This window comes from Labrus mixtus, chromosome 17 (assembly GCF_963584025.1).
Source record: "Labrus mixtus chromosome 17, fLabMix1.1, whole genome shotgun sequence".
Taxonomy (NCBI): domain Eukaryota; kingdom Metazoa; phylum Chordata; class Actinopteri; order Labriformes; family Labridae; genus Labrus; species Labrus mixtus.
The window spans coordinates 574,365-597,731 of NC_083628.1; the positions used below are offsets into that span (position 1 = coordinate 574,365).

At 42.8% G+C, this 23,367-nt stretch overlaps 3 protein-coding genes and 1 long non-coding RNA gene across 10 annotated transcripts in view; all 4 read left to right on the forward strand.

Annotated features, from left to right (window-relative positions):
- Positions 1 to 6,923, forward strand: part of zmiz2 (zinc finger, MIZ-type containing 2) — a 39,555-nt gene extending 32,632 nt beyond the window's left edge. For all 7 annotated transcript variants that reach the window (XM_061060873.1, XM_061060877.1, XM_061060876.1 and 4 more), the window contains 3 exons: positions 1,691 to 1,900; positions 3,148 to 4,870; positions 5,291 to 6,923. In XM_061060873.1, the coding sequence (XP_060916856.1) occupies positions 1,691 to 1,900; positions 3,148 to 3,255 (318 nt within the window). In that variant the 3' untranslated portion in view covers positions 3,256 to 4,870; positions 5,291 to 6,923. The remainder of the gene's footprint in view (positions 1 to 1,690; positions 1,901 to 3,147; positions 4,871 to 5,290) is intronic.
- A 1,002-nt stretch (positions 6,924 to 7,925) lies between these two features.
- Positions 7,926 to 13,156, forward strand: LOC132991915 (peptidyl-prolyl cis-trans isomerase-like). Its single transcript, XM_061060907.1, has 5 exons — positions 7,926 to 8,084; positions 10,084 to 10,114; positions 12,416 to 12,504; positions 12,584 to 12,756; positions 12,864 to 13,156. Exons 1-5 carry the CDS (start codon positions 8,016 to 8,018, stop codon positions 12,997 to 12,999), a joined length of 498 nt encoding a protein of 165 aa, XP_060916890.1. The 5' UTR covers positions 7,926 to 8,015; the 3' UTR covers positions 13,000 to 13,156.
- Positions 13,157 to 16,586: 3,430 nt separating this feature from the next.
- LOC132991914 (peptidyl-prolyl cis-trans isomerase-like) lies at positions 16,587 to 18,817 on the forward strand. Its single transcript, XM_061060906.1, has 5 exons — positions 16,587 to 16,756; positions 16,870 to 16,900; positions 18,055 to 18,143; positions 18,231 to 18,403; positions 18,496 to 18,817. Exons 1-5 carry the CDS (start codon positions 16,688 to 16,690, stop codon positions 18,629 to 18,631), a joined length of 498 nt encoding a protein of 165 aa, XP_060916889.1. The 5' UTR covers positions 16,587 to 16,687; the 3' UTR covers positions 18,632 to 18,817.
- A 1,119-nt stretch (positions 18,818 to 19,936) lies between these two features.
- On the forward strand, positions 19,937 to 22,110 carry LOC132991916 (uncharacterized). The gene is made up of 4 exons (XR_009676276.1): positions 19,937 to 20,044; positions 20,241 to 20,349; positions 20,459 to 20,690; positions 22,053 to 22,110. It is a non-coding gene; the product is annotated as an uncharacterized LOC132991916 (long non-coding RNA).
- Positions 22,111 to 23,367: the final 1,257 nt, after the last annotated feature.

Genomic DNA, 23,367 nt, shown 5'->3' on the forward strand with positions numbered 1-23,367 from the left:
GCATCACTGAGAGTCAGAGCTTTAAAAGACCACTTCGCTTACATCACAGATAAAAAGAGAGTCAGAGGAATATTTTATGCCTCTCAAAGTGAGGCACATAACCCTCACACGGCCGTTTTGGACGCCCCTCTGTTTGTCAGATATGAGAGCAGTTATCAGGTCAACAGGTGTTGCAGTGATGGAAGCGGGCAAGAGAAGTGGTTCAGATAGAAGTGATTGTACCCGACCTAAAAAGCCTCTGCATGTTTCTAATAAGCTCCACGAGCAGAAACGTGCTCAAACTAGGATCAATATTGGAGATGCTTTTGAAAAATGGAGAGAGGTTAGAACACAGAAAGGTTTACAGACCCATGCAGAGCTGGATAAACACTGAAGCTTCAGAGTCCACCACATGGTGACCTGTGTGAGCATCGACTCTAGAGAGGAGGGGGGGGGGGGAGACAGCTCTCTATGATGTTTAGAATTTAGACTGCAGTACCCGTTTTAAACACTAGGGGTCAGAGTTACATTTTGCTCCTGTAAGTAAAGAAAGTTAGCCGTAGATACAGATTAATTTTCTGATTCTTTCACAGCCTGTGATGTTTATTTTTACAACACAAACCACCGCAATTTTGAAATGTGAGAAAACTGTGGATTATTGTGGGCTCAGAACTATTAAATGCCAACATTGAATTGCAGATATCAGCAGTCCACCTCGCAACAGGAGAAGAGAGCTCCAGCAAAACAAACATGACCCTGTGTTTGTTCTGCTGATGCGTCACCAGGCTGAGGCAGTGCCTGAGCAGTGTTGTGGTCGCAACAATTCTCTTTGCTCCCTCCATTCAGCTTCTGCACCCACCTGATCCACCTAGACACCTGCCCACTGACACAGATACACGCCCACATACTGCAGGAGCACATTTCATAATAAATATGCTGTTAGACTCAGGGTCCTAACAGCAGGTTGTTGGCAGCTGAAAGAAACCGGGCTACATGCCAAGGTGTCCCATTACTTTTGTTCTTGAGGTAGGTTTTGGGTTTCTCAAGACCAGGATCAGGGCTCATCCTGGTTTCTGAAATCGGGATATGCACAAACACAAAAACAGGATACCTGACCAAAACAGAAATACACACTTCAAGTTATTTTTTTGTGATAATAATACAGAGCACTTTATTTTGCTAACCCGTCGCTCCTCTTTAGCTCCAACCTCTCGTCCACTTCAGGCTCCAGAACACCAACATGGCGAGCGCCAACATGCAGACAGAGAGCTTCAAAAAGGCAGAAGACAAACAGAGCGGTGACATCAAAGTGGCTTTGCTCGATATTTATACAGTCTGTGTTTTCATGTTCTCTCCAACGGGTTCACCGAGCGCGCTCACATGATGCAGCTCCTCCAGGTGAAGTCAGGACGGGTTCAGGACTCCTGACTGTCCTTTCCTTCTGGCTCCTGAGTCCAGTTAAGAGCTTTTAACTGGACCTGAAGTAGACCTGTTAACTTCACTCTGTCTGTCTGCAGCAGCTGCTCGCTGTCTGCTGAAGGTTTTTTTTACAGAGATTAAAATGTCACACACGCCTGCTGTCCTGACTCTTCAGGAGAGACGACAAGGATCACACCTCACGATGTGTGAATTTAATTTCATCTTTATTCCATTCAAATAAAAAATTATCTTTTTTTAAAATCTGTGTCTCCTTCTGTTCTGTCACCATCAGACGTCTCACTCTGGAAGAATCGAACACTCCCACAGCATCCTCCAGCAGCACAGTTCAGGTGTTCACGGGAATCAGAGTCTCGGTGACGCCGGCAGTCCGCTACCTCAGCGGAACACCAACTCCCAGAGTTCCCGGCTGCAGAGCGAAGGCTCCTTTGGCCTGGGAGGTCCGGGAGCACCTGGAGGAGAGGGAGCCGATCATAGTCTAGATGTGAGTGGAACCTGCTGATGATGTGTTCAGTTTTGTAAGATGAGACCTGAACGTGAGCTCAGCTTCTAAGTTCTTTATGGAATAGTGAACGACTTTGATTTGGGAATCTCAAGAAAGAATCCAAAGTCAAATCAAACTTCTTTCAGCTTGAAACTCCTCTTTTTAAAAAGAGCTTCAGATGAATTAGTTTAATTAATCAGTTCAGTTCAGATCTTTATTGTCCCTGGAAGGGAAACTTGATTTGCAGCAGTGGACACAAAAACACAACAGATAAACAGACAAAGGATAGTGCAACGCAACCTGATGAGATACAACCAAGAAATATGAAATATAAAATATAAAACTCACTGTTCATTAAGAAGTTTCACTCAAATGGTATAAATAAATAAATAAATATAAAGTGCAATAGCTCTGCTTGAAAGTGCAGTCAAGGAATTAAAGAAGATTAAAAGCATTAATTGCACGAGGAACATATGAAAATTTAAATCTGTTTGTCTTAGCCCTGAGCAGCCTGAACCTCCGACCTGAGGGGAGAAGAACAGATTCCTCTAAGAGAGGACGATGATCAGAGCTGGACAAGATAGACTTTGCTTTCCTAACAACTTGTCTGTTCCAGATTTCTGAAAGCTACTGAGCGCTGATTGTTTTACTGGCTGTATTGACGATACTGGAAAGACGATTTTTGTTCTGAACAAAAAGGTTACCATACCATGAGATAAAACAAAAGGTTAAAATTGACTCGATAAAAGATCGGTAGAATAAAACCATCAGTGTCTTGTCCACATTAAAAGTGTTCATTCTGCGCAGAAAGTAGTCTCTGAAGGCCCTTTTTGCACATTGCATCTGTGTTCTTGTCATGATTTAAGTTTTTGTCAATCACAGTGCCCAGGTACTTGTAACACTCAACATTCTCCACAGGTGTACCTTTGATCATAGGTGGGGAGGTTGAGTGGGAGATTTTCCGAAAATCAATGACCATCTCTTTTGTCATCATGCTTGTTTGATCTGTACAGAAACTCTATTGTGCTTTGGTACGGGGAAACGGGGCCTAGTGTCAGAGCGCCCTTACACTAAAGTTAAAGTCAGACATGTATCGATCATTGTTTTGTTCGATGAGTTAACCCTGCTATTCCCGCCCGACCCAACATGCCTGTTTCTTATACAGAAGCCTTTAACACCTGTAACACTGCGTCTAAATCTAACTTATTTCTTTTGTTTTTTTGTTCTTTACCCGTCTCTCCGTGAAGCTTCTTCCTGAGCTGACCAACCCGGACGAGCTGCTGTCGTACCTCGGCCCCCCCGACCTCCCCAACAACAGCAGTGATGACCTGCTGTCTCTGTTCGAGAACAACTGAGCGCCTTCACGCGTCACTCCGCTCATCTTCCAGCTCGAACCTCTCTGCTCCTGTCTGCTGTAGCCCCGCCTCCATCGGTTAAAAAAACAGCACCGTGTGTGTGTGTGTGTGTGTGTGTGTGTGTGTGTGTGTGTGTGTGTGTGTGTGTGTGTGTGTGTGTGTGTGTGTGTGTGTGTGTGTGTGTGTGTGTGTGTGTGTGTGTGTGTGTGTGTGTGTGTGTGTGTGTGTGTGTGTGTGTGTGTGTGTGTGTGTGTGTGTGTGTGTGTGTGTGTGTGTGTGTGTGTGAGAGGGTGTGTGTGTGTGTGTGTGTGTGTGTGTGTGTGTGTGTGTGTGTGTGTGTGTGCAAGCGTTTCTGTGGGTGTCTTTGTCGCCCTGCTGTACTTGGACGTTGTTTCAGTGCAGATTTCAGGAGCAGGAGGAAAAACATGTGAACACTGTTTGTGATGAAGAACTGAACAGAACACAGCACTGACTCTGCAGACCAGCATCTTTAGCTATAGCACAAAACCCACGGGCTGAAGGATGTGAAAATACAGGAGATAATTTATACATTTTATGGGTAAAAGGAGAACACAATGGAGGAGTTTCAGACGTTTGAATACAGTGGTTCCCAAACTGTTTCTTTTTTCTAGGAGTAGCAGAGAGAACTCCCATGAGTCCCTGCTAGCCTCAACTTCATCTTTTGTTATTGTAGTATTGCTTGAGAGCCCCCTGGTAGCTGAATCTACATACTGTATCTTAAAGCCTGGACGCTGGAAACATTATGCACGAGTGCAACTCACCGTACGTCTTCAATCAGAGCTCGTTTGTTTCATATTCAGGTGTAGTTCACGTCCTCACTGAGGCAGCGATCAGACCTGACCTGCCACATCGGTTTGAAGTGTTGCAGCAGTCGTTGGCCTCGTTGTGTCTTCTGTTGTACCTCGGCTCATTCATCAACCGCTAAAATTTACTTTCACAAACTTCTTGCAGCTTTTTTTTTTAAAACTCTCCGACCTCGAGGTGAACCTCCCAGTTTGGGCGCCACTGTAGAACACTTAGAGACGTGTGATGTTGTATTTTTCTTACTGTCAATGACTCCCTGGAGGAAAAAGTTAAAACACAGTATCGGAGTCTGTTCCAACTTTATTCATAAGAGAAACCTATCTGGGTACTTTGCCCAGCCGATGCAAGCGCCGCCCCTTCCTGGGTGAAAACATCCCATCTACCTGAATGGAGGTAAATGGAAAAGACGGGCTCTCAAGAGATTTAAAAGCTTAAAATCAGAAAACTTTTATGTATGACGAGGAGCTGAAACCCGACGAGCAGTGATGTAAACATGTAAATGACTTTTCTGAACAGGCGGGCATCATGACATTATAAAATAAACACACGTACAGGTTTACAGGAGTGTCTCTTCAGTCTCTCTCAAACTGTTCCAGAGGAGTCTGAACCCGACATCCCACACCTGATGTGTGAACATCATGCTACCTTAGCGGGATCAGCACTTTTAAATAGTATTTCTTTGTAATTGTTTCTAGCTGCTGCTGTCACAGATAGGTCGCCCGCTCAGAAATAGGCTAACACAAATCAGATGCTATCAAAAAAGAAGCGTTAGCATTCAGCCACCATATTAGTTAGCTTACACTTACATGAATGTTACAATTCACTTAGCAGACGCTTTTATCCAAAGCGACGTACATCAGAGAGTAAGTACAACACTAATCCATTCATACACCGCCACCGAAGCAGCGGGAGCAATGCGGGGTTAAGTGTCTTGCCAAAGGACACGTTGGACATTACCTCAGCTGGGGATCGAACCCTCAACCTTCCGGTTAAGAGGTGATGACTCTACCAACTGAGCCACAGCCACTCCTGAACTTGGAAATGACCCCTAACTTTCAAAAGAGACCATTAGCATTCAGCCAATTAATAGCTAACTCTTTTGTTATCTTTGAAGCTAGCCCACTAAAAAAGCTCACACAATTGTAAGCTTAGTAATTCACTCCTTTCTTTTGCTATCATATAGCAGTGTTAGCATTCAGCCACTTCTTAGCCAACATTTTAGTAAGCTAACACTTACGTAAGCTAGGAAGTTATTCCTTTCCATTTAAAACGTTCAAAAGCTACCATTAGCATTCAGCCATTTCATAGCTAACATTTACCAGATCTTGGAAGCTAGCTAACAGTTAAGCTAACGTAAATGTAAGCTAAGTAATTCATTCCTCTCCTGTGCTATCAAAAAGCAATGTTAGCATTCAGCCACTTCTTAGCCTATATTTTAGTGAGCTAACACTTACATAAGCTAGGAATTTACTCCTTTCCATTTGAAACTTTACAAAAAATCGTCCATTAATATTCAGCCATTTCATTGCAAACATTTACGTTATCTTGGAAACTAGCCTAGAAATAAGCTAACACAAAAGTTTGCTAGGAAGTTAATCCTCTCCTAGCTAGCAAAAGGTAACCATTCAGCCCCTTTCGTCTTCTAAAATTCACGTAGCAATGAGGTGGCCTAATGCTAACCATAGCTGAGTAGCTACTCAAATATGGCGTGATGCTCCTTTAGATTTTCACTCACTCTTACAGCTGGTTAATCTGAAAGCGGTAACATGATAATATTTTGTCCTGCTAACTTCAAAATTATTCCGATTTAAAACCTCGGGCACAGAAGGAAATTAGCTGTCGTATTTATGTTTGAGTTATTAGAAACATCTGGTTTAAGTCTTTCATGGGATTTGTTGGCAGTAAGAAAATATATAATATCTTCTTTTCTGTAAGATACAGGCAGTGAAAGGGGTCAAGTTTCTTTCTACTGATTTTTACTGAATACAAAATAGAGAAAAGATTAAAATAAGACCTTCAAAAAAAAAAAGAAAAGCCCGGCCTGTGAATGCGATGCCCGGATGTAACATAGACTTTTTTTTTTTTTTTTTTACTCCGCTGAGGTTCATTGTATCTCTGACGTCCTTCGGCACTGTGAACAATATAAAAACTCCTCTCCGTTACGCTCGCCCTCTATTGGGGGATTTTTCAGCATTCTGTAAATGAGATCTGTGTGTCGTGGCATTTTTCTGCCATTTGAGAGCTTTTAGTTTTTGTTTTTTTTGGATCGTTTGAAATGTATAACCCATCATGACACAGGGTTTGTGTACTGTATAATTAGCTGTTTTCATTAGAGAACGTGTGTGTATCAAATGAATTGTTAACCATGGTCATTTTTATTGTTATTAGTTGGATAATGGATCATTGTTGGCACTGTATACATACATGTATGTTAGAAATCTATAAAGCAAATTGTACATCAGAAAACAGTCAGCTGATATTGACTAACACGGTTAAAGACGCAGAAATTATTCTTAATACCACTTTTTAAAGCTGACCGTGTTTTCTACGAAGACTTGCTGTCTGACGTTTCCCGAGTGAAGGCAACGTGATAAAAATAAAAAACTAATTGAGCTTCACAGAAATCTTATATTTGGAAATGATGAACTATTTAAGTGCAAATTTGCTACAACAAAAAAGCATTTTTTTTTTTTTAAATGTGTAAACTATTCCACATATTTTGTAACACATTGTAATTGCCATTATTTTCTATTTATTTTTTAATCATAATCGTCATTGTACTTACAGTTTCCTTGTCCCCGCCCTGGATCTTCAATTCAGAATTAAAAAATCACTTTATTTGATTTTTTCCTGCTTTTTTGATTTAATTAATTTCAACAATTAAAGGACATTTTACAGATCACAGGAACGCTGGATTAGAACCTGGAAAATTTATTTTTCATTTTATGGTGAAAAAGCCGGTGAGCGACTTCAACTTTTTGGGCAAGACGGGAAGTGACGTCAGTCGACGCCACAGGCGGCCTTCGTCGCCAATAGTTCTTTGCCGTCTGCTTGGTGTGTCAGGGCCTTAAAACAGAACTAACACCGAGCTGGAGGGACATGCCACAGGAAAATTTGACAGGAAAATGGTGTAGCCTAAATAAAATGTATGGATGTGTGTCCGCTTTGGGCTTCCGTAAAAACATCCAAAAGTGTATGTTTTAGTATATTTTCACAGATATTTAGAAGAGTTAAGTTATCCAGGGGCATAAAATGCTCCAACCACTGTGGTATTTTAAACCCCCATTAAACTTCTAAAAATTGTCATGTTTTGATCTGAAAAGTACGGAGCCCCGGAAGTCCCAAAAAGTAAAATAAATAAATAAATACATCTTGTGAGCGCAAGTTATCATCTAGATATTAGTAATATCAGTGTAGAAATGTTTGAAATAATTATAATTAAAGCTAAATACCATTTAATAATGATGATTATTTGAAAAGCGTTGCATAAAACCGCTTTGAATACATTTCCCAGCCCACTGTGAAAGATCTTTACAGTTAAAATGTACTCACCCTGCGTCAGTTAGTAACACCACTCTATTTATCTCTTTTGTGTTCATTAAACTCACCTGATATTTTAGATAAATCTGATTTTTAAACCTTTTGTAAACGAACTCCTCCAACAGCAGAAACCGGCCAACTCCGCTCTAACGGGTTGCCATGGAGACCTCTCACCAGGCTCCCGCCCTTCACTCCCAAACCCCGCCTTCTCTTCATTCCTATTGGTTCATCCTTGCGAACGTTAGAAGATCCCCGGTTGTGATTGGCCCTCGCCTGTCCTTCCATCCAGCGGATACATAGAGGCACGGACTGAAATAGATTCAGTGTTATCACGGCGCTGTCAGTGAGCGTTTTATTATTTCGGTGAAAAACGCCTTAAAGAAGCGTTTAAAAACATGGGAAACCCAAAAGTCTTCTTCGACATCACTATTGATGGAGCTAACGCCGGCAGGATTGTAATGGAGGTAAGATAAACAGCCCAATACTTACTTTTTATTTGTTATTTATGACTTTTTTAATCGACTAGTAGAGTACATTAGCATCCATCAACACCTGCTAGCTCTAATATTCTTCTCTCCTGCACCTTCAACGCCTTCTTTTTGATAGCTTTAGTCATATAGTTATTAATTGTATACCTGTATTTAATAGGATTAATTACATAAGAACAGATAACAGCAATTACATCATAGAGAAATCCTCCAGAGAGCTGGTGCCTGGATGGAAACGCCCATCATCATCATCATCATCTTCATCTTCATCATCATCATCATCTTCATCATGTTCTCAGCAGCAGCAGCAGCTAGGCTACATGATGGAGCTGCAGTTATTTATAAAGAGCAGGTCAGGCTGTAAATCACAGGAGATGATTATCTAATGTGCCCCCTCCTCTGAAAACCATCACAATTACTTAATTTACTGTCTGACATATGAACTAATCCAAAATATTGATTAAATCACATATTTGATGCAAAATCTCCGTTTTTTAGCAGAATCTGCATTTTTTTAATCTCTTATCTAATAATAATAATAATAATAATAACTTTATTTCTATAGCACCTTTTAAAAACACAGGTTTACAAAGTGCTTTGACAAACAGCAAAAACAAGAACAAACTAAACCAAACACAGAAGAACAGAAACAACAGCAAGAACATAACAAATACAAAATACTAAAAATAATTAAATACAATTCAACAGAAAAGAACCCAAAGTGCACGATACCCAACAGACATATATAACCCGACCATCACAAGAACCATCACAAGAACCATCACAAGAACCATCACAAGAACCATCATAAGAACATCACAAGAACCATCACAAGAACCATCACAAGAACCATCATAAGAACCATCACAAGAACCATCACAAGAACCATCATAAGAACCATCACAAGAACCATCACAAGAACCATCATAAGAACCATCACAAGAACCATCATAAGAACCATCACAAGAACCATCATAAGAACCATCACAAGAACATCACAAGAACCATCATAAGAACCCAACAACACGAGCTGAGACCAAGAGGAACAAATATTTAAAAAGATTTAAGAAACTAAAAGAAGGTAAGAGCAGTAAAATAAATAGAAACAAGTGAATAAATTATCCCCAAAAAACAATAATATTAATAAAAATAAAAAGTAAATATAAATATAAAACATAAATAGACAAAGTAAGTAAGATAAAAAAATTCCAAGTTCAAACAGAAGAGGAGTTAAAATAAGAGGATAAAAAAAGAACAGTAAGAAGTAAAAGAAGATAAAATAGTAAAACCAGAAAGAAAAGACTTTAAGAAGACGACATCATATAAAAGAAAGTCTGTAAAAGTACGTTTTAAGAAGGGATTTAAAATAATTGAGGTGCTAATGTGATACTAAAGTTCATATCTGTGTGTTATTTGGGTCATATATTTTCTGACCATTAAGATGATTAATTAAATCACTAAGCACAATATTTTATAGACAAAAAACTGAACTGTAAAGCTTTACACCTGACTTCTTGTGTTGTTTCATCAGCAGAAATTAAAACGTTTTCCTGTATTTTTGAGCCTTTGGACTAATAACCTCAGGTGCAATAAGAGATGTAGAAAGTTAGAGACAAGAAAACATATTTATATTCTCATCTCATTGTACAGTGTTCCCCTTTGTATTATATCATTGCTTTAATACAGTGTATAGCGTCTGTACAGTTGATTTTAAATCACTAAATCAGCTGTTACTACAACTACAACTTATTTATTTTTACTTTTACTTTTTTGTACTTTTCTACTCTTTTTTTTAATAATGCTATTCTATTTTATATATAATTTTAACTTTTTTTGTAGAAGCTGACTCAGGGAGAAACGCACAAGAATTCCAATGTACCTGTACTGTCCTGTACCTGTGCAAATGGCAATAAACATCTATTCTATTCTATTTTTCCTTTAATTCCCCCTAACTTCAACATCTTTGTTTCTGCAGCTGCGGGCTGATGTGGTCCCAAAGACTGCAGGTAGGTAAGCTTTGACATTATAAAGCATTGCTGTTGTTGTTTATCTCCAAAGACTGAAATTAGAATTATGTTTGGTCGGTGGGAAATGATGCGTCCTCGATAATCCTCAGCGGAGAGTTGCTTCTGAATGTGGGTCGAGGCTGTGGGTGCAGCAGGCTGTGAAATTATTCATCAAAAGAACCTGAATGTCAGTGTTCCCAGTGACACAAAGATCCAAAAGTTAACTCTAAGAAGACGCACAATAAAGCACTTCACAAAAGAGCAGACAGGAAATAAAAACAGAAATTCACTATAAAACCCTAAAAGACTAAAATGGGAGAGTGGGAATAACATAATAAAAACATCAAATAAAAGTGAATACAGAAGATACAAATATAGGAATGAAAAAAATGAAGAAAAAAAAATCCCAAAAGTTATCTTGAGACGCTTTACAGAAGAGCAGGTTAAAGACCTTACTCTTTGTTATGGTACAAAAGAAAAATGGGATCAGGGGAGATAATATGCAGGAAGGATTTCTCCTTTGTATTCCTGGCGTTCCTGTTGTCCACTCTTCCTCGCCTCTGAGGTGGAGGTCGGAGCAGGCCGTGCCCGATCACCTCGCTGAAGGTTGGGGAGCTCCATCTACTCAAGAGCCCGGTTTCTGCTGCTGGGACAAGGCCTCTTGGGCTTCTAACACACTGACACGGGGGGGGGGGGTTAGCAGCTGGCTGGCCCCACCATCAATCCCATATATATAAATGTGGCAGACCAAAGTATGAAAGTTTGTCCGGTAGCTGGAGAGGTGCCAGGTAACTCCCTGAGTACTGTTGAGGGGTCCTTGAGAGAGGCATCGAACCACCAACAGCCCTGGTATGCTCCCTGGTGCGCTCCCTGTGCGCTTACTCTGACAGCTCTCCACTAACCCATGTCCACAGGTCCTGCTCGTGCATGTGTGTGTATCACGGTCCTGTGTGTGTGTGAGCAGCATGTCTCACTAAACCAGAGTTTCCCCTTGAGGGGTTAATAAAATATGTTGAGTAAAAATAAAGAAAGGAAAAGACTTGTTAGCAATGCTTTCTATGAAAGATCAGATGTAACCTAGTATTAATTTGTAGTTTAGATAATTGTTTGAGTGTGATATATACGTCGCTCTGTGAATTAAAACCTGCAGGATGATGCATCACTGGAGGACTGAGATTCTGTCCTACATAGCCTTCGTTTAGAAATGTGACCTCATTGTCACTCGAGAGAAAAATGGCCTTTATGCTTCTTTGGTGCAAATAATATGTAATGCATCATGCTGCGGCAGGATTCAATATGATACCTCCTGCATCTTTACATTAGATCAGATGTTTATTACCATTTGCAAAGGTGCACAGGTGCATGACAGAAAAGATGCATTGTGTGAACGTTTGTGCCCAAAGAAGTACTATCAAAGGAGACGGCTATAAGTTCCTACAGATGTCAGTGATGTTTCCTGGGTTCATTGCGTGTTTTAGGTCTCATACACCCTCGCCCGGGTTTGATAAAACCCTGACTTCCGTCCCATCAGCTGGAGGCTTTATCTGCTGCCTCCATTACAGTCCTGATGGCTCTCCTCTACCTCAACCGGGTAACAGTTTGCTTTCCACCCTCGTCTCCGGCGATCCTCAAGAAGTCCCTGGTGTGTGGACAGCTTTCTTACAAAAGCCTCCTCAATACGGCCCTCACCAGTGCACAGTCAAGTCTATCAAGGCAAGCTGTCTCTGATAAAATGACGATATCTGGTCACAATGATGTTTCTGCATCTTTGCATCAAAGGAGACAAACTCTGTACAATAAATTAGAAATATGTTGTCTTGTCCTGAGATTCTTTCTCATCATGTTATTGCTTTAATCTTAATTTCTAGCTAAACTGCAAACACTGAGAGTTCAACATTATATAATTCTTCACTTTAATACCTGAGACCAAAACGTCTTTTATTTTGATCCTAAAGAGGAATCAGAGACGACTCATTATGTTTCTCCAGAGTTCACCAGGAAGCGACCCCCGTCAGCAGTCGAGGATTGATTACTGAACCTGCCCACTGGGAGCAGTGGAATGGGCTTAAGGAGTGAAAGGGTCCATGGGGATCATATCTTGCATAATTGATGACGGCTGGTAGAATCAATGTGCAGAGGAGAGTGGGTGTGTTTCTGCAGTGATGGTAGGAAGCATTGGACCGGGGTCAGGATAGCATGGACAAATTCACTAACTGCTTTCTTTCATTAAGTGAGATAGAAACCAGGACTTCATTTTGTTGTGAAGATCATCTACTGACTGACATTTTCTTTCTTTCACAGAAAACTTCCGCGCTCTGTGCACCGGAGAGAAAGGCTTTGGCTACAAAGGCTCCTCGTTCCACCGCGTCATCCCTAAATTCATGTGTCAGGTAAATTGAAGATGAGATGATATGTTGTGTGTTTAAAAAAAAACAGCTGGAAGTCAGAGCGTTTCTTTTTGTTCTGCAGGGCGGGGACTTTACCAACCACAATGGAACCGGAGGCAAGTCCATCTTCGGGGAGAAGTTCGCCGATGAGAACTTCCAGCTGAAGCACAAAGGCCTGGGCACGCTGTCCATGGCCAACGCCGGGCCCAACACCAACGGGTCCCAGTTCTTCATCTGCACGGCCAACACTGACTGGTGAGCTCGCTCACTCGCTGACGCACATTCTGCCTCATTCATCGTCTGTTTCCGTCTTGTTTCAGAGCGTTCCCCCTCTCATGCTAATCAGCTGCTCTCCTCTGCAGGCTCAACGGGAAGCACGTGGTGTTCGGCAGCGTTGTGGAGGGCATCGATGTTGTCAAGGCGATGGATAAACAAGGCACAAAGAGCGGCACTCCTAAAGCCAAGGTTGTCATTGCCGACTGTGGGGAACTAAATTAGTGCAACAAAGCTCCTTCAGTCCGTCAGACGTCTCCTCGACCCTCCACGTTCATGTCGACCCTCTCAGAATGTCTGTGTTAATATCGATCCTGTGATATTTTGTACCTCTCAGTCTGCTCTTTAACAAAAATCTGAATAAAGTGTTGGTGTAAATAAATCACCCTGACAGCTCACTCTGTGCTTTAAAGAACGCCCACGTCTCTCTGGATGCAAAAAGACGTCTTTTTTTAAGCAGTCTCACAGTAAAGGTCTATTTTGATGTTATTGCTGTTCACACATTTAGCCACAAGGGGTCATGATTACAGAAGAATAGAAAGCCTTTATTGTCATCATATCTCTTGAGTAGTTGGAGCTCCCCCAACCTTCAGCGGGTGATCTGTCACTACTACCACCCGACGTCCCTGACCCCCAGCCTCCACCATCGGACTGTGACGTCCCCTAAACCACCTCCGTCCTCATTCATGCATGGCCTGCTCCGACCTCCACCTCAGCGGAGAGGAAGTGCGGTAACCGGAGTGCGAGAAATCCTTCCTGCATATTATCCCATATGCTCTTTTGAAAACACTTTTTCAGGTGATATTAGGATGACTGTCATCGTCTTAATGTGACTTTAATTTCTGAGAAGAGGATGATTTTTTTAGTATGCACTTTGAGAATAAACTTAATATGTTGAGAATAACATTGAAATACAACTTAAAGAAATAGCAGAAGTTTGATGAACTCTAATCCTCATCTGTAGATTTTCAGATTGGCCTCGGGTCCACAGAGACAACGAGGATCCTTCAAAGGATGCTTCCCTTGAATTGAGATGCAGCTACTGTTAATCATGCAGGATGTGTGCCTGCACGAGATGGATCAGTGTCGAGCCCTGCCCACCAGAGGCTGATAGGTTGGTGCATAAACCTGCAGGGAGGGTATGATCTGAAGTACACGTTTCTCGCTGTACATCTATCCTCCTTTCTCTTTAACCTGACTGTCCCAGTGGGGTGCACTCAGTCCTGACTAGACTTGGCATAATGTTCATTTAAACAGAAGTGGTGGAGTGTGAACACTAATGTGTTATGCAACTTCACTTCCTTCTTAAAACTAGTTTAGTAACACGCCTCTGCTGATTGGCTCAATCCTCTGACAGTCCCACCAAACAAGAAAAGAAGTTCAGACAGCCTTGAAACCAAGCAGAGCTAAAAGGTGCACCGCCCCCCCTCCCCCGCCTCCTAACCTGAGTCACATTTCCTCACACTCACGTCAGCTTATCCAAGTTGTTTTGGCACCTTCCTGTTCGAGCCTCTCCAACCAGCCTGGACCTGTATCTGCCCTCCTGTGTGACTTGATTAATAACGAGCGGCTGGAATCATTCTGCTGTCTTGACTGTCAGAGTTAGGGATCTCTCTGTTCCTGTGGAGGCTCTATCGGTACTTTTACTCCACTTTCACTGGTGTTGATCTTTGCGTCTCTTTTAGACACCGCAGTAGATCGATGTCGCTTTGCGTCCTGTTATGGTTCCCAGTCTTCTGAAGTGTATTTTTACTCCACAGGTCACACCTACACATTCACACACTGAAAGAGTCCATCAGTATTAACTCATCCATTCACACGCTGATGGTAGAGGCTGCTGAGTAAAGAGTCCGTCAGTGTTAACTCATCCATTCATACACATTCACACGCTGATGGTAGAGGCTGCTGAGTAAAGAGTCCGTCAGTATTAACTCATCCATTCACACACATTCACACACTGATGGTAGAGGCTGCAGAGTAAAGAGTCCGTCAGTATTAACTCATCCATTCATACACATTCACACACTGATGGTAGAGGCTGCTGAGTAAAGAGTCCATCAGTATTAACTCATCCATTCATACACATTCACACACTGATGGTAGAGGCTGCAGAGTAAAGAGACCATCAGTATTAACTCATCCATTCATACACATTCACACACTGATGGTAGAGGCCGCTGTGTAAAGAGTCCGTCAGTATTAACTCATCCATTCATACACATTCACACACTGATGGTAGAGGCCGCTGTGTAAAGAGACCATCAGTATTAACTCATCCATTCATACACATTCACACACTGATGGTAGAGGCCGCTGTGTAAAGAGTCCGTCAGTATTAACTCATCCATTCATACACATTCACACACTGATGGTAGAGGCTGCAGAGTAAAGAGTCCATCAGTATTAACTCATCCATTCATACACATTTACTCGCCACCATCACAGCAGCAGCAGCAACTTGGGGTTAAGTGTCTTGTCTCGACGTGCCTGCAGGAGATGGGGATCGAACCCCCCTGACCTTCTGGTTGAGAGACGACCGACTCTACCAACTGAGCCACAGCCGCACGTAGTTTTTGTAAGTAGTGTTCGGAGAAAAATTTGACCCTGCTTTCTTTTATCAGGTAAACAAATCACTCCACCTGAAACTGAAAAGGTTCATGCACGGGGACACAACGTGGACAGCCTTCATTTAGGAGAAATCCCGGAGTGTTCCGTCTGTATCCGACTGACATGACTCAGAATAAGACACAAAGTAAAGCAGCTGTCATGTTCTCTGATGTGCGGACGCAGACCCAACTACGGGTCCCTTTTTTTTTTCTCGAGCCCGTCTGTCTTGTAAACTGAGCACGCTTCATGATCACATAAAGTCATGCATGTGTTATAATAATAATTGATACTTTATTGATCCCGTGAGGGGAAATTTGTTTTTACACTCTGTCTAGTTAACATGCTACACAAACATAGGCCGAAATACACAAACATGCACAAACAGGATCCTGTGGACATGCACTAATGGAGAGGTCTCAGAGTGAGGGGGCTGCCCACAGTGGGTGCTCCTGGGCGGGGGGGGTTGGATGCCTTGCTCAGGGGCACCTTGGCAGTGCTCAGGAAGCGGCCTGGCACCTCTCCAGCTACCAGACCAATTTCCGGACTTGGTCCGTGCCGGGACTTGAACCGGCAACCCTCCGATTCCCAACCCAAGTCCCTACAGACTGAGCTACTGCTGTGTTGGATTACGACCTTATGTACAAGAGGTAACCGTGCTCAGGCCCGGTTAGTCCTGGAGCGGTGTGAGTGCAGGCCAGCGGGGGAATGGGGAGGGGGGACAACCGTGCTAAAGCATGGTACAGGACAACTTTGCTAATGTGAGTAGGGTTAGGGGTCCACAAGTGCATGTGTGAACAGAGGTATACTGGTGTCAGTATTAATTGCCGTCTGTTTCATAACCTGCTGAAAATCTCCTCACAGGAGCCTTAAATTAAGAATTTAAGTTATTCCACTCTCAGTTACGATACTTTTCCATTACTAGAGAAGTTAAGGAAACGGCCTCACTTCTAATCTGTCTTTATAAAGACCATTAAACCTCATCCAGTACTTTTGGGGAAGTTGATTCCAACACGTCTGCACACGAGTTCTTTCACAACGCTGAGCTGCACCACAGAAACCTGTCAGATGAGTCACTGCCCCGCCTTCCACTGATCGCCCTTCACTTGAAACCCCGCCCCTTAGTCTCTCCTATTGGTCCGTTCTCAGGCCTTTCAGAAGAAGCTGGGCTGTGAATGGCTGTTGGCAGCCTCTACTCCACCGACGTTTAGACCTACATGATTACAGACATAAAAACTTCTCCTCTGCATTGTCTAGGATTCCTTCAGGTGCTTTTCTTTCATATCCGTCTCACAACTAGTTCAAAGAAATGGCAAAGTCCAAAGTTTTCTTCGATATCAATATTGATGGCGCGCCGGCTGGGAGGATTGTAATGGAGGTAGGATAATTCTTTGATTATTCACTAAGCATTTCTTATCTCTCTTTGTTTGAGGTTTGAAACAAGCTGCAAGAATATCTTTGACATCGATTTGTGTGATTTGTGTTTTGCAGCTACGAGATGATGTGGTCCCAAAGACTGCAGGTAGGTGAACTTCATTAGTAACCCTGCATGCAGTATTAACCCCAGAGCCTCTGCCCAGGTTTTTTCCACACACCCAAAATAGGTTCATGTATGGTTGGGGATTTTTTTTACTTGGCTGTGGGTGAGGCCGGATTTAAGAGCCTGTAGAACCAGTTTCAGAGCCAAACGAAGGCGCCAGGGCTCCTGTCATAAAGTACGAGAGAGAGAGAGAGAGAGAGAGAGAGAGCGAGAGAGGAAAAATAAACAGGAAATGAAAATGCATCGGCCATTCCCACCAAGGGGTTGACAGGAATTGGAGTTGTTTGCTCTGTCTTGTAGCTGTTATGCAACTTCCAGCAAGAATAAAAAATGCCTGATTTATTACTAAAGTGCAGAGATTTTGTTTTCCCCATGAATACATGAATGCATTTTTGTGCAGTTTCAATATGTGCACAGATACCGCACTGGTTGCACACTGGTGGAAGGATATTAACGACACCACCCTCTCCCAATCACTTGCAATGAATTTTCCTGAATATCAGCGCTTTCTGACTTTACATGGACAATTTACCAGGGGGCTGGCAGGAACAATTCCTGGGAAAGTTTGGGGATGAGTTTTGGGCAAATGTGCAAAACAGTTACACTGACGATGTTTTAAGTCTCAGAGCTCCCCAAAACATGTGTGTGAAGTTTCTTGTTCTAAATCCACTCTGATCCTGTGTTTGATCATGACTATAAACCCCTCTATTTCAGCCCTGCTCAGAACAGGCTGTTTCTGTGTCTGTACCTTTAAATATGTAAATGAGCTGTGTCTGACCACGCCCCCTCTCTGGAAGGACTTGGGTGTCTCTGTCTTTCTCGCTCCATGTCCTATTGTTTACTGTGAGAAGGCAGACTCAGAGGGCAGAACAAACACCTAGCTGTGGGAGTGTCACCCACCTGGGGGAGGGGCTACTGCCCTTTGTGATGTCATGAAGGGAAAATCTCCAAACGGCCTGTTTGAGCACACATTTTCTGAAAAGTGGAGCAGGCAGAAGACAGAGAGGATGGACTTTTCTCATCATTGGGGGGTTTGTAGACGGACTAGAGACACATATTAGAATTAGAGGAACATGGAGAAGAGGATTTTACAGAATATCTGACCTTTAAATTTTGCAATTGTCTTTCTTTTACAGAAAACTTCCGAGCTCTGTGCACCGGAGAGAAAGGTTTTGGCTACAAAGGCTCCAAATTTCACCGCATCATCCCAGAATTCATGTGTCAGGTACAGTGACGGCTTCAGACTTCGACAGAGCTTACACATTTTAAAACCCTTGCAACGTATGCTTTATCATCCCAATTTGTGTTCCAGGGCGGGGACTTTACCAGACACAATGGAACCGGGGGCAAATCCATCTACGGGGAGAAGTTTGCTGATGAGAACTTCCAGCTGAAGCACACTTGTAAGTACACACTGTCCATGGCGAACGCTGGGCCCAACACCAACGGATCCCAGTTCTTCATCTGCACGGTTAAAACTAGCTGGTGAGTTCCAATATAAACCATGTATTGCTCGTTTAGGGTTCAACAGTGTCAAGTTGTTTAAAATATTTGACTTATACCTTATACCTCCTCAGGCTGGACGGGAAGCACGTGGTGTTTGGCAGCGTTGTGGAGGGCACGGATGTTGTCGACGAAATGGAAAAAAAAGGCACCAAAGGGAGTGGCAAGACTACAGCTACAGTTGAAATTGCCGACTGTGGACAACTTTAATCCAACATCTGCCTGCTTTCTTCTTAGAGATATCTGCAGTGTCTGTAGAAAACACAGGATGAACCCAATTTCTTTTTTAAAAAAAACCTTTATTTACTGTGTTTATATTCATGGTGTCACAATTTGTAATCTTTCCTTCAGGGACCTCATTGGTTAGAAAAATCTAAATAAAAGTATTTGATCCTGTTGGTAGTTCTTTAATCTTCAAATTAAAATAAGCAAAACCTGGGGCTTGGGAACCCCTTGGGATCCCCTTAAGGAGGAGCTAGAAAACATTGCTGGGGAGAGGGACTTCTGTGGCAATGCAAAGTGTATTTTGCATCATATGTGACCTTTAATCATATAAAGCAAAATGATGCCTAAGAATGAAATGTTTGACTAAAAATATTTAACAATAATAAACACAGTTTTAGCAGACCAAAAAATACTTTAACTGCTGCAAATCGTAGCGCTGCTCGATAAAAACCAGGTACAACAGTTATGGGAAGTGTTTTTATTTAGATTAAGAGACAGAATTTATCAAATGTTCATGTAATTCACAATAAAAACACCGAAACAAAAGACCTTCAAACCAATTTGACGTACGCAGAATTAAGGCATCAACATCTCCTTCAACGAGCCTCGAAGAGAGTGATACAAAAATAAACTCAAAAGAATTCAGGCTTTACTTTTGAAAGATCTCAGTAAGAAAACAAAGATATCACAAGAATATAAAGAGGAATGGAGACCGACAACCAATCACGGCACAGGAAAACCACAAATACAAAAACAGGCGGATTGGATACAGCACAGGTCGAGATCGTAGCGGAGCGAGACCCCCGTCAGGAATATACTTCTCGGTTGTTTTTTCTCCTCGTTTTTAGTCGAAAAGATTGAGGAAAGCTTCAGTAAAAAGGCAGATTCTGCTACACCAAGACATCATTGGATTCAGCGTAAAGTCGGCGTTAAATACGACCCTTTTCACTGACAGAAGACGTAACGAGATGAGATTTGAAGGGTCGATTCGTAACTCTACAGTTTGATCCAAATACCGTACAAAAAGTGCCAATCGAAAAATATCCAGGATCTCCTCTAAGTACCCGATACAGGGGTCTAATTTGGCCTCTTGGGCCGTCCATTGGTCCCCAAGTAGCCAGCTGTGATTAAAACGAGTATTAAGTTTACACACATTGTTCTTTATACTCATGATAGTCGAGTCCTGATAGTTTGCTGCTAAAACTTAATTTCCAAGGCTGAATTACAAAAAGTTTTTTAAAGGAAAAGTTCAGACAGTTTAGGAAATAATTGCCTCTCTTGCTAATAGCTTAGCCTAGCATGAAGCTAGGAGGCAAGTAGAAACAGCTAGCACGGTTCTGGTTGTATTGCAGTCAAGACCACAGTAACCAAGACAACCGAGACAAGACCAAGGCCAAGGTAGGTCAAGGCCGAGACATTTAGGGATCGGGACAAGACCAAGGCCAAGGTAGGTCAAGGCCGAGACATTTAGGGATCGGGACAAGACCAAGGCCAAGGTAGGTCAAGGCCGAGACATTTAGGGATCGGGACAAGACCAAGGCCAAGGTAGGTCAAGGCCGAGACATTTAGGGATCGGGACAAGACCAAGGCCAAGGTAGGTCAAGGCCGAGACATTTAGGGATCGGGACCGAGACAAGACCGAGGCCAAGGTAGGGCAGACCGAGATATTTAGGGATCGGGACCGAGACAAGACCGAGGCCAAGGTAGGGCAGACCGAGATATTTAGGGATCAGGACCGAGACAAGACCAAGGCCAATGCAGGTCTAGACAGGGACATTTAGGGACCAGGACCGAGACAAGACTAGGACCAAGGCAGATCAAGGCCGAGACATTGAGGGATTGGGACCGAGTCAAGACCAAGGCCAAGGCAGATCAAGGCTGAGACATTTAGGGATCAGGACCGAGACAAGACCAAGGCCAAGGCAGATCAAGACAGGGACATTTAGGAATCAGGACCGAGACAAGACCAAGACCAAGGCAGATCAAGACAGGGACATTTAGGAATCAAGACCGAGTCGCGCAGTTAGACTGTAACACAGGGAAGGTTGCGACTGATTATGAATGACTGAAGTTATTTGTTCTTTTAAAAAAAGGTGTTTTCCTTCTAATCACAGTGATGGCGTGGAAAAATAGCCAATCAATGGTGGTCTTGATTTAAAATCTGGAGTCCGCCCAGTCTGAGACCGAGACAAGACCGAGTAAAAAGTGGTCATAAAAATTATCCTATTTTTTTTTTTTTTTTTACAAATAAGGGTTAAAGATGTTTACTGGAGGAAGCCAGGCTAGCTGTTTCCCCCTGATTCCAGTCCTAATGCTAAGCTAAGCTAAGCTAAGCTAATAACCTGCTGACTCATCTCATACTTCGAGAAGAGACACGGGAGTGACACCAAGGTGTAAAGTTCCCCCAGAATTGAACTAAACCTTTAAACATCTTCATACTGTACATGTGAACTGATATTTCCATGTTTACGCTCGTGAGCTGAGGAGGGGGTTCCTCACTGTCCCCCCTTCACTCGCTTATTTCATGAAGTGGCGTTAAAACAGCAGGGATAAACACCACAAAGTCACAAAAAAGTGATACTTGAGGTAATCATTAATAAAACACAGAGGAGGGGATCGGAAAAGCTGGCTTAAATTTCAGCATCGGATCTTCTGTTGTTTTTCGTTAGCGTGAGAACGTTAGCCTCATTTGACATCGAGACAAAAGAGCGGGCTTTTGCAGGAACCCGCGAACAGCACAGACAGCCGCACTCTCGTCTCGTCTCGGCAGTTGGTAGCTTTTGCAACGGCACAATTTTGGTATTTTACTCGAAATACTCCGTATTAAACTTTCACTTTGAGTGCTACTCCGGACGGCTAACAGTCACTGTGAAGGTGAAGTCGTACACCAGACTAGAAGTCGCTAAGTGTCATGTTGGAGTACAATGATTCTAAAGAACCATTTGGACTGGAGTTTGGACTCTAGGTCGGCGGGGTGATTTTCACATTGTCCACGCTCTGCCACTGGTCAGCGATACGAACCCCAGTCTCAAGAGATGAAATTAAGACTCAGACTTAAGTCAAGCTACGGTTAGAGGTCGGTAAGGTCATAAACCTGGACTACTGTCCCGGTATTCATAGCTTTCATGTGACGTCCCCTTACCGTACGGCTCAGCTGGTTCTGATGACGGATAGCGTCTCAACGCCTTCTATTCATTCCGTATGGAGAGCCGGAGAGAGGCAGTCGCCCAGTGCATATTGGGATCGTGGCGGCGAGTTTCGAGAGAGAGGCTGCAGCACGCTTGCCGGACAAGAATGGACCAGAGCTCTATTCTATGCAAATGAGTCCAGCGACTAGCCGCGCTACAAGACCAAGGCCAAGGCAGATCAAGACCGAGTCACGCACTTAGACCGTAACACAGGGAAGGTTGCAGCTGTAACTGGGAGAAAAAAACTGATTATGAATGACTGAAGTTAATTGTTCTTTTAAAAAGAGGCGTTTAAATGCAGTCATTAAAGCTACGTCACCTATTGTGAAATCTACTGCGGAAAAGAGTAGGTGGAGAGGTTCCAGGAGAAAATCGGAGCCAGCTATGGGTAAACGGCCATCAGGCGGCGAGGTGATAGCTCCTGCGCGGTCCCTAGCATCCTCGCCTGAAGCATTGCCGCTGTACGGTTAAGCCTGCGACACACTCTGTGTCGTTATGGAAAGGCTTTCTACTGCTGCTACGCTACAGAGACGCTATCAATCTCATTTGCTACCTATGTGCTATAAACAGGTTTTATTTGTTGTTGATGCAATCCTTAATATCATAATTAACGCATAATAACGTGTCTTGTTGCCGCGGAAACACCGGATGTTAACATCAATGACCGCTGTATAAGGAAGCTTGAGCTGCCGTTCTGTTGCTTCTGGTGCTGCTGTGATAAAAAACATCATGTAGATTATTCTCATTAGCTCGTCTGTAAACATTTTGTCATCCTCAGGTCGGTTTCGCCCGGTCGCCATGACTACGGTCAACTCTGAATTTGTTTTCATCGGTGGCTGGGGGGGATGATGGAGTAGCAGAGAGAATCACTCCCATGATTCCCCCGCCAGCCTCGACGTCGTTGCTTGTTATTGTTTTGATTGAAATCACAAGAACCACAGTGAGTGTTTCATACCGCCGACCCCCCTCCCTCCCTCCCTCCCTCCCTCCTGTTAGGGTATCCAGTCCAAATGGGCTTTAAACTATTGTCTACTGGATGAAGTTCAGATCATCAAAAACAAATCTCGAATATCAAAATCCAGACGATATCCCGACACTACAGAGAGTGAAAACTCTGTCGTATTTTAACCAACAGGCTACATAACTGTGCTGGTTCAGACCTGGGCTACAACTAGTGTGAGTTGTTCTTAATGACACTTGCTGAATATAAAAAAGTACGCTGGGAGAAGACCTGCAAACACTACAACGAGGGGAGGAGAATCATCTTCTATGTGAGCACAATATCCCGTTGACTAAATTAATTTAAGACTGTTGTGAAATAACCTCCATGTTGTACGTACATTAAACCGAAAGACCTCTAAATATACTGACGCCATTTTTAAATATTGAAAGAAGGTTTTTCCTGAAACAAGAGAGAAAAGAAGGAATGAGTTAAAGGCAGGGTTGATAATTTATCCAAAACTAGCATGATTTTGAAAGTAGCATTCCCTCAGTGATCCGTCTGCACCCCCTCCCCTCTGTGCTCCCTCTTAA

Coding starts and splice junctions, on each gene's coding strand:
- LOC132991915 (XM_061060907.1), top strand. CDS start 8,016: ATGGGAAACCCAAAAGTCTTCTTCGACATCACTATTGATGGAGCTAAC. Junction 10,115..12,415: donor TGTGGTCCCAAAGACTGCAG/GTAGGTAAGCTT, acceptor TTTCTTTCACAG/AAAACTTCCGCGCTCTGTGC. Junction 12,505..12,583: donor TCCCTAAATTCATGTGTCAG/GTAAATTGAAGA, acceptor TTTGTTCTGCAG/GGCGGGGACTTTACCAACCA.
- LOC132991914 (XM_061060906.1), top strand. CDS start 16,688: ATGGCAAAGTCCAAAGTTTTCTTCGATATCAATATTGATGGCGCGCCG. Junction 16,757..16,869: donor CTGGGAGGATTGTAATGGAG/GTAGGATAATTC, acceptor TGTGTTTTGCAG/CTACGAGATGATGTGGTCCC. Junction 16,901..18,054: donor TGTGGTCCCAAAGACTGCAG/GTAGGTGAACTT, acceptor TTTCTTTTACAG/AAAACTTCCGAGCTCTGTGC.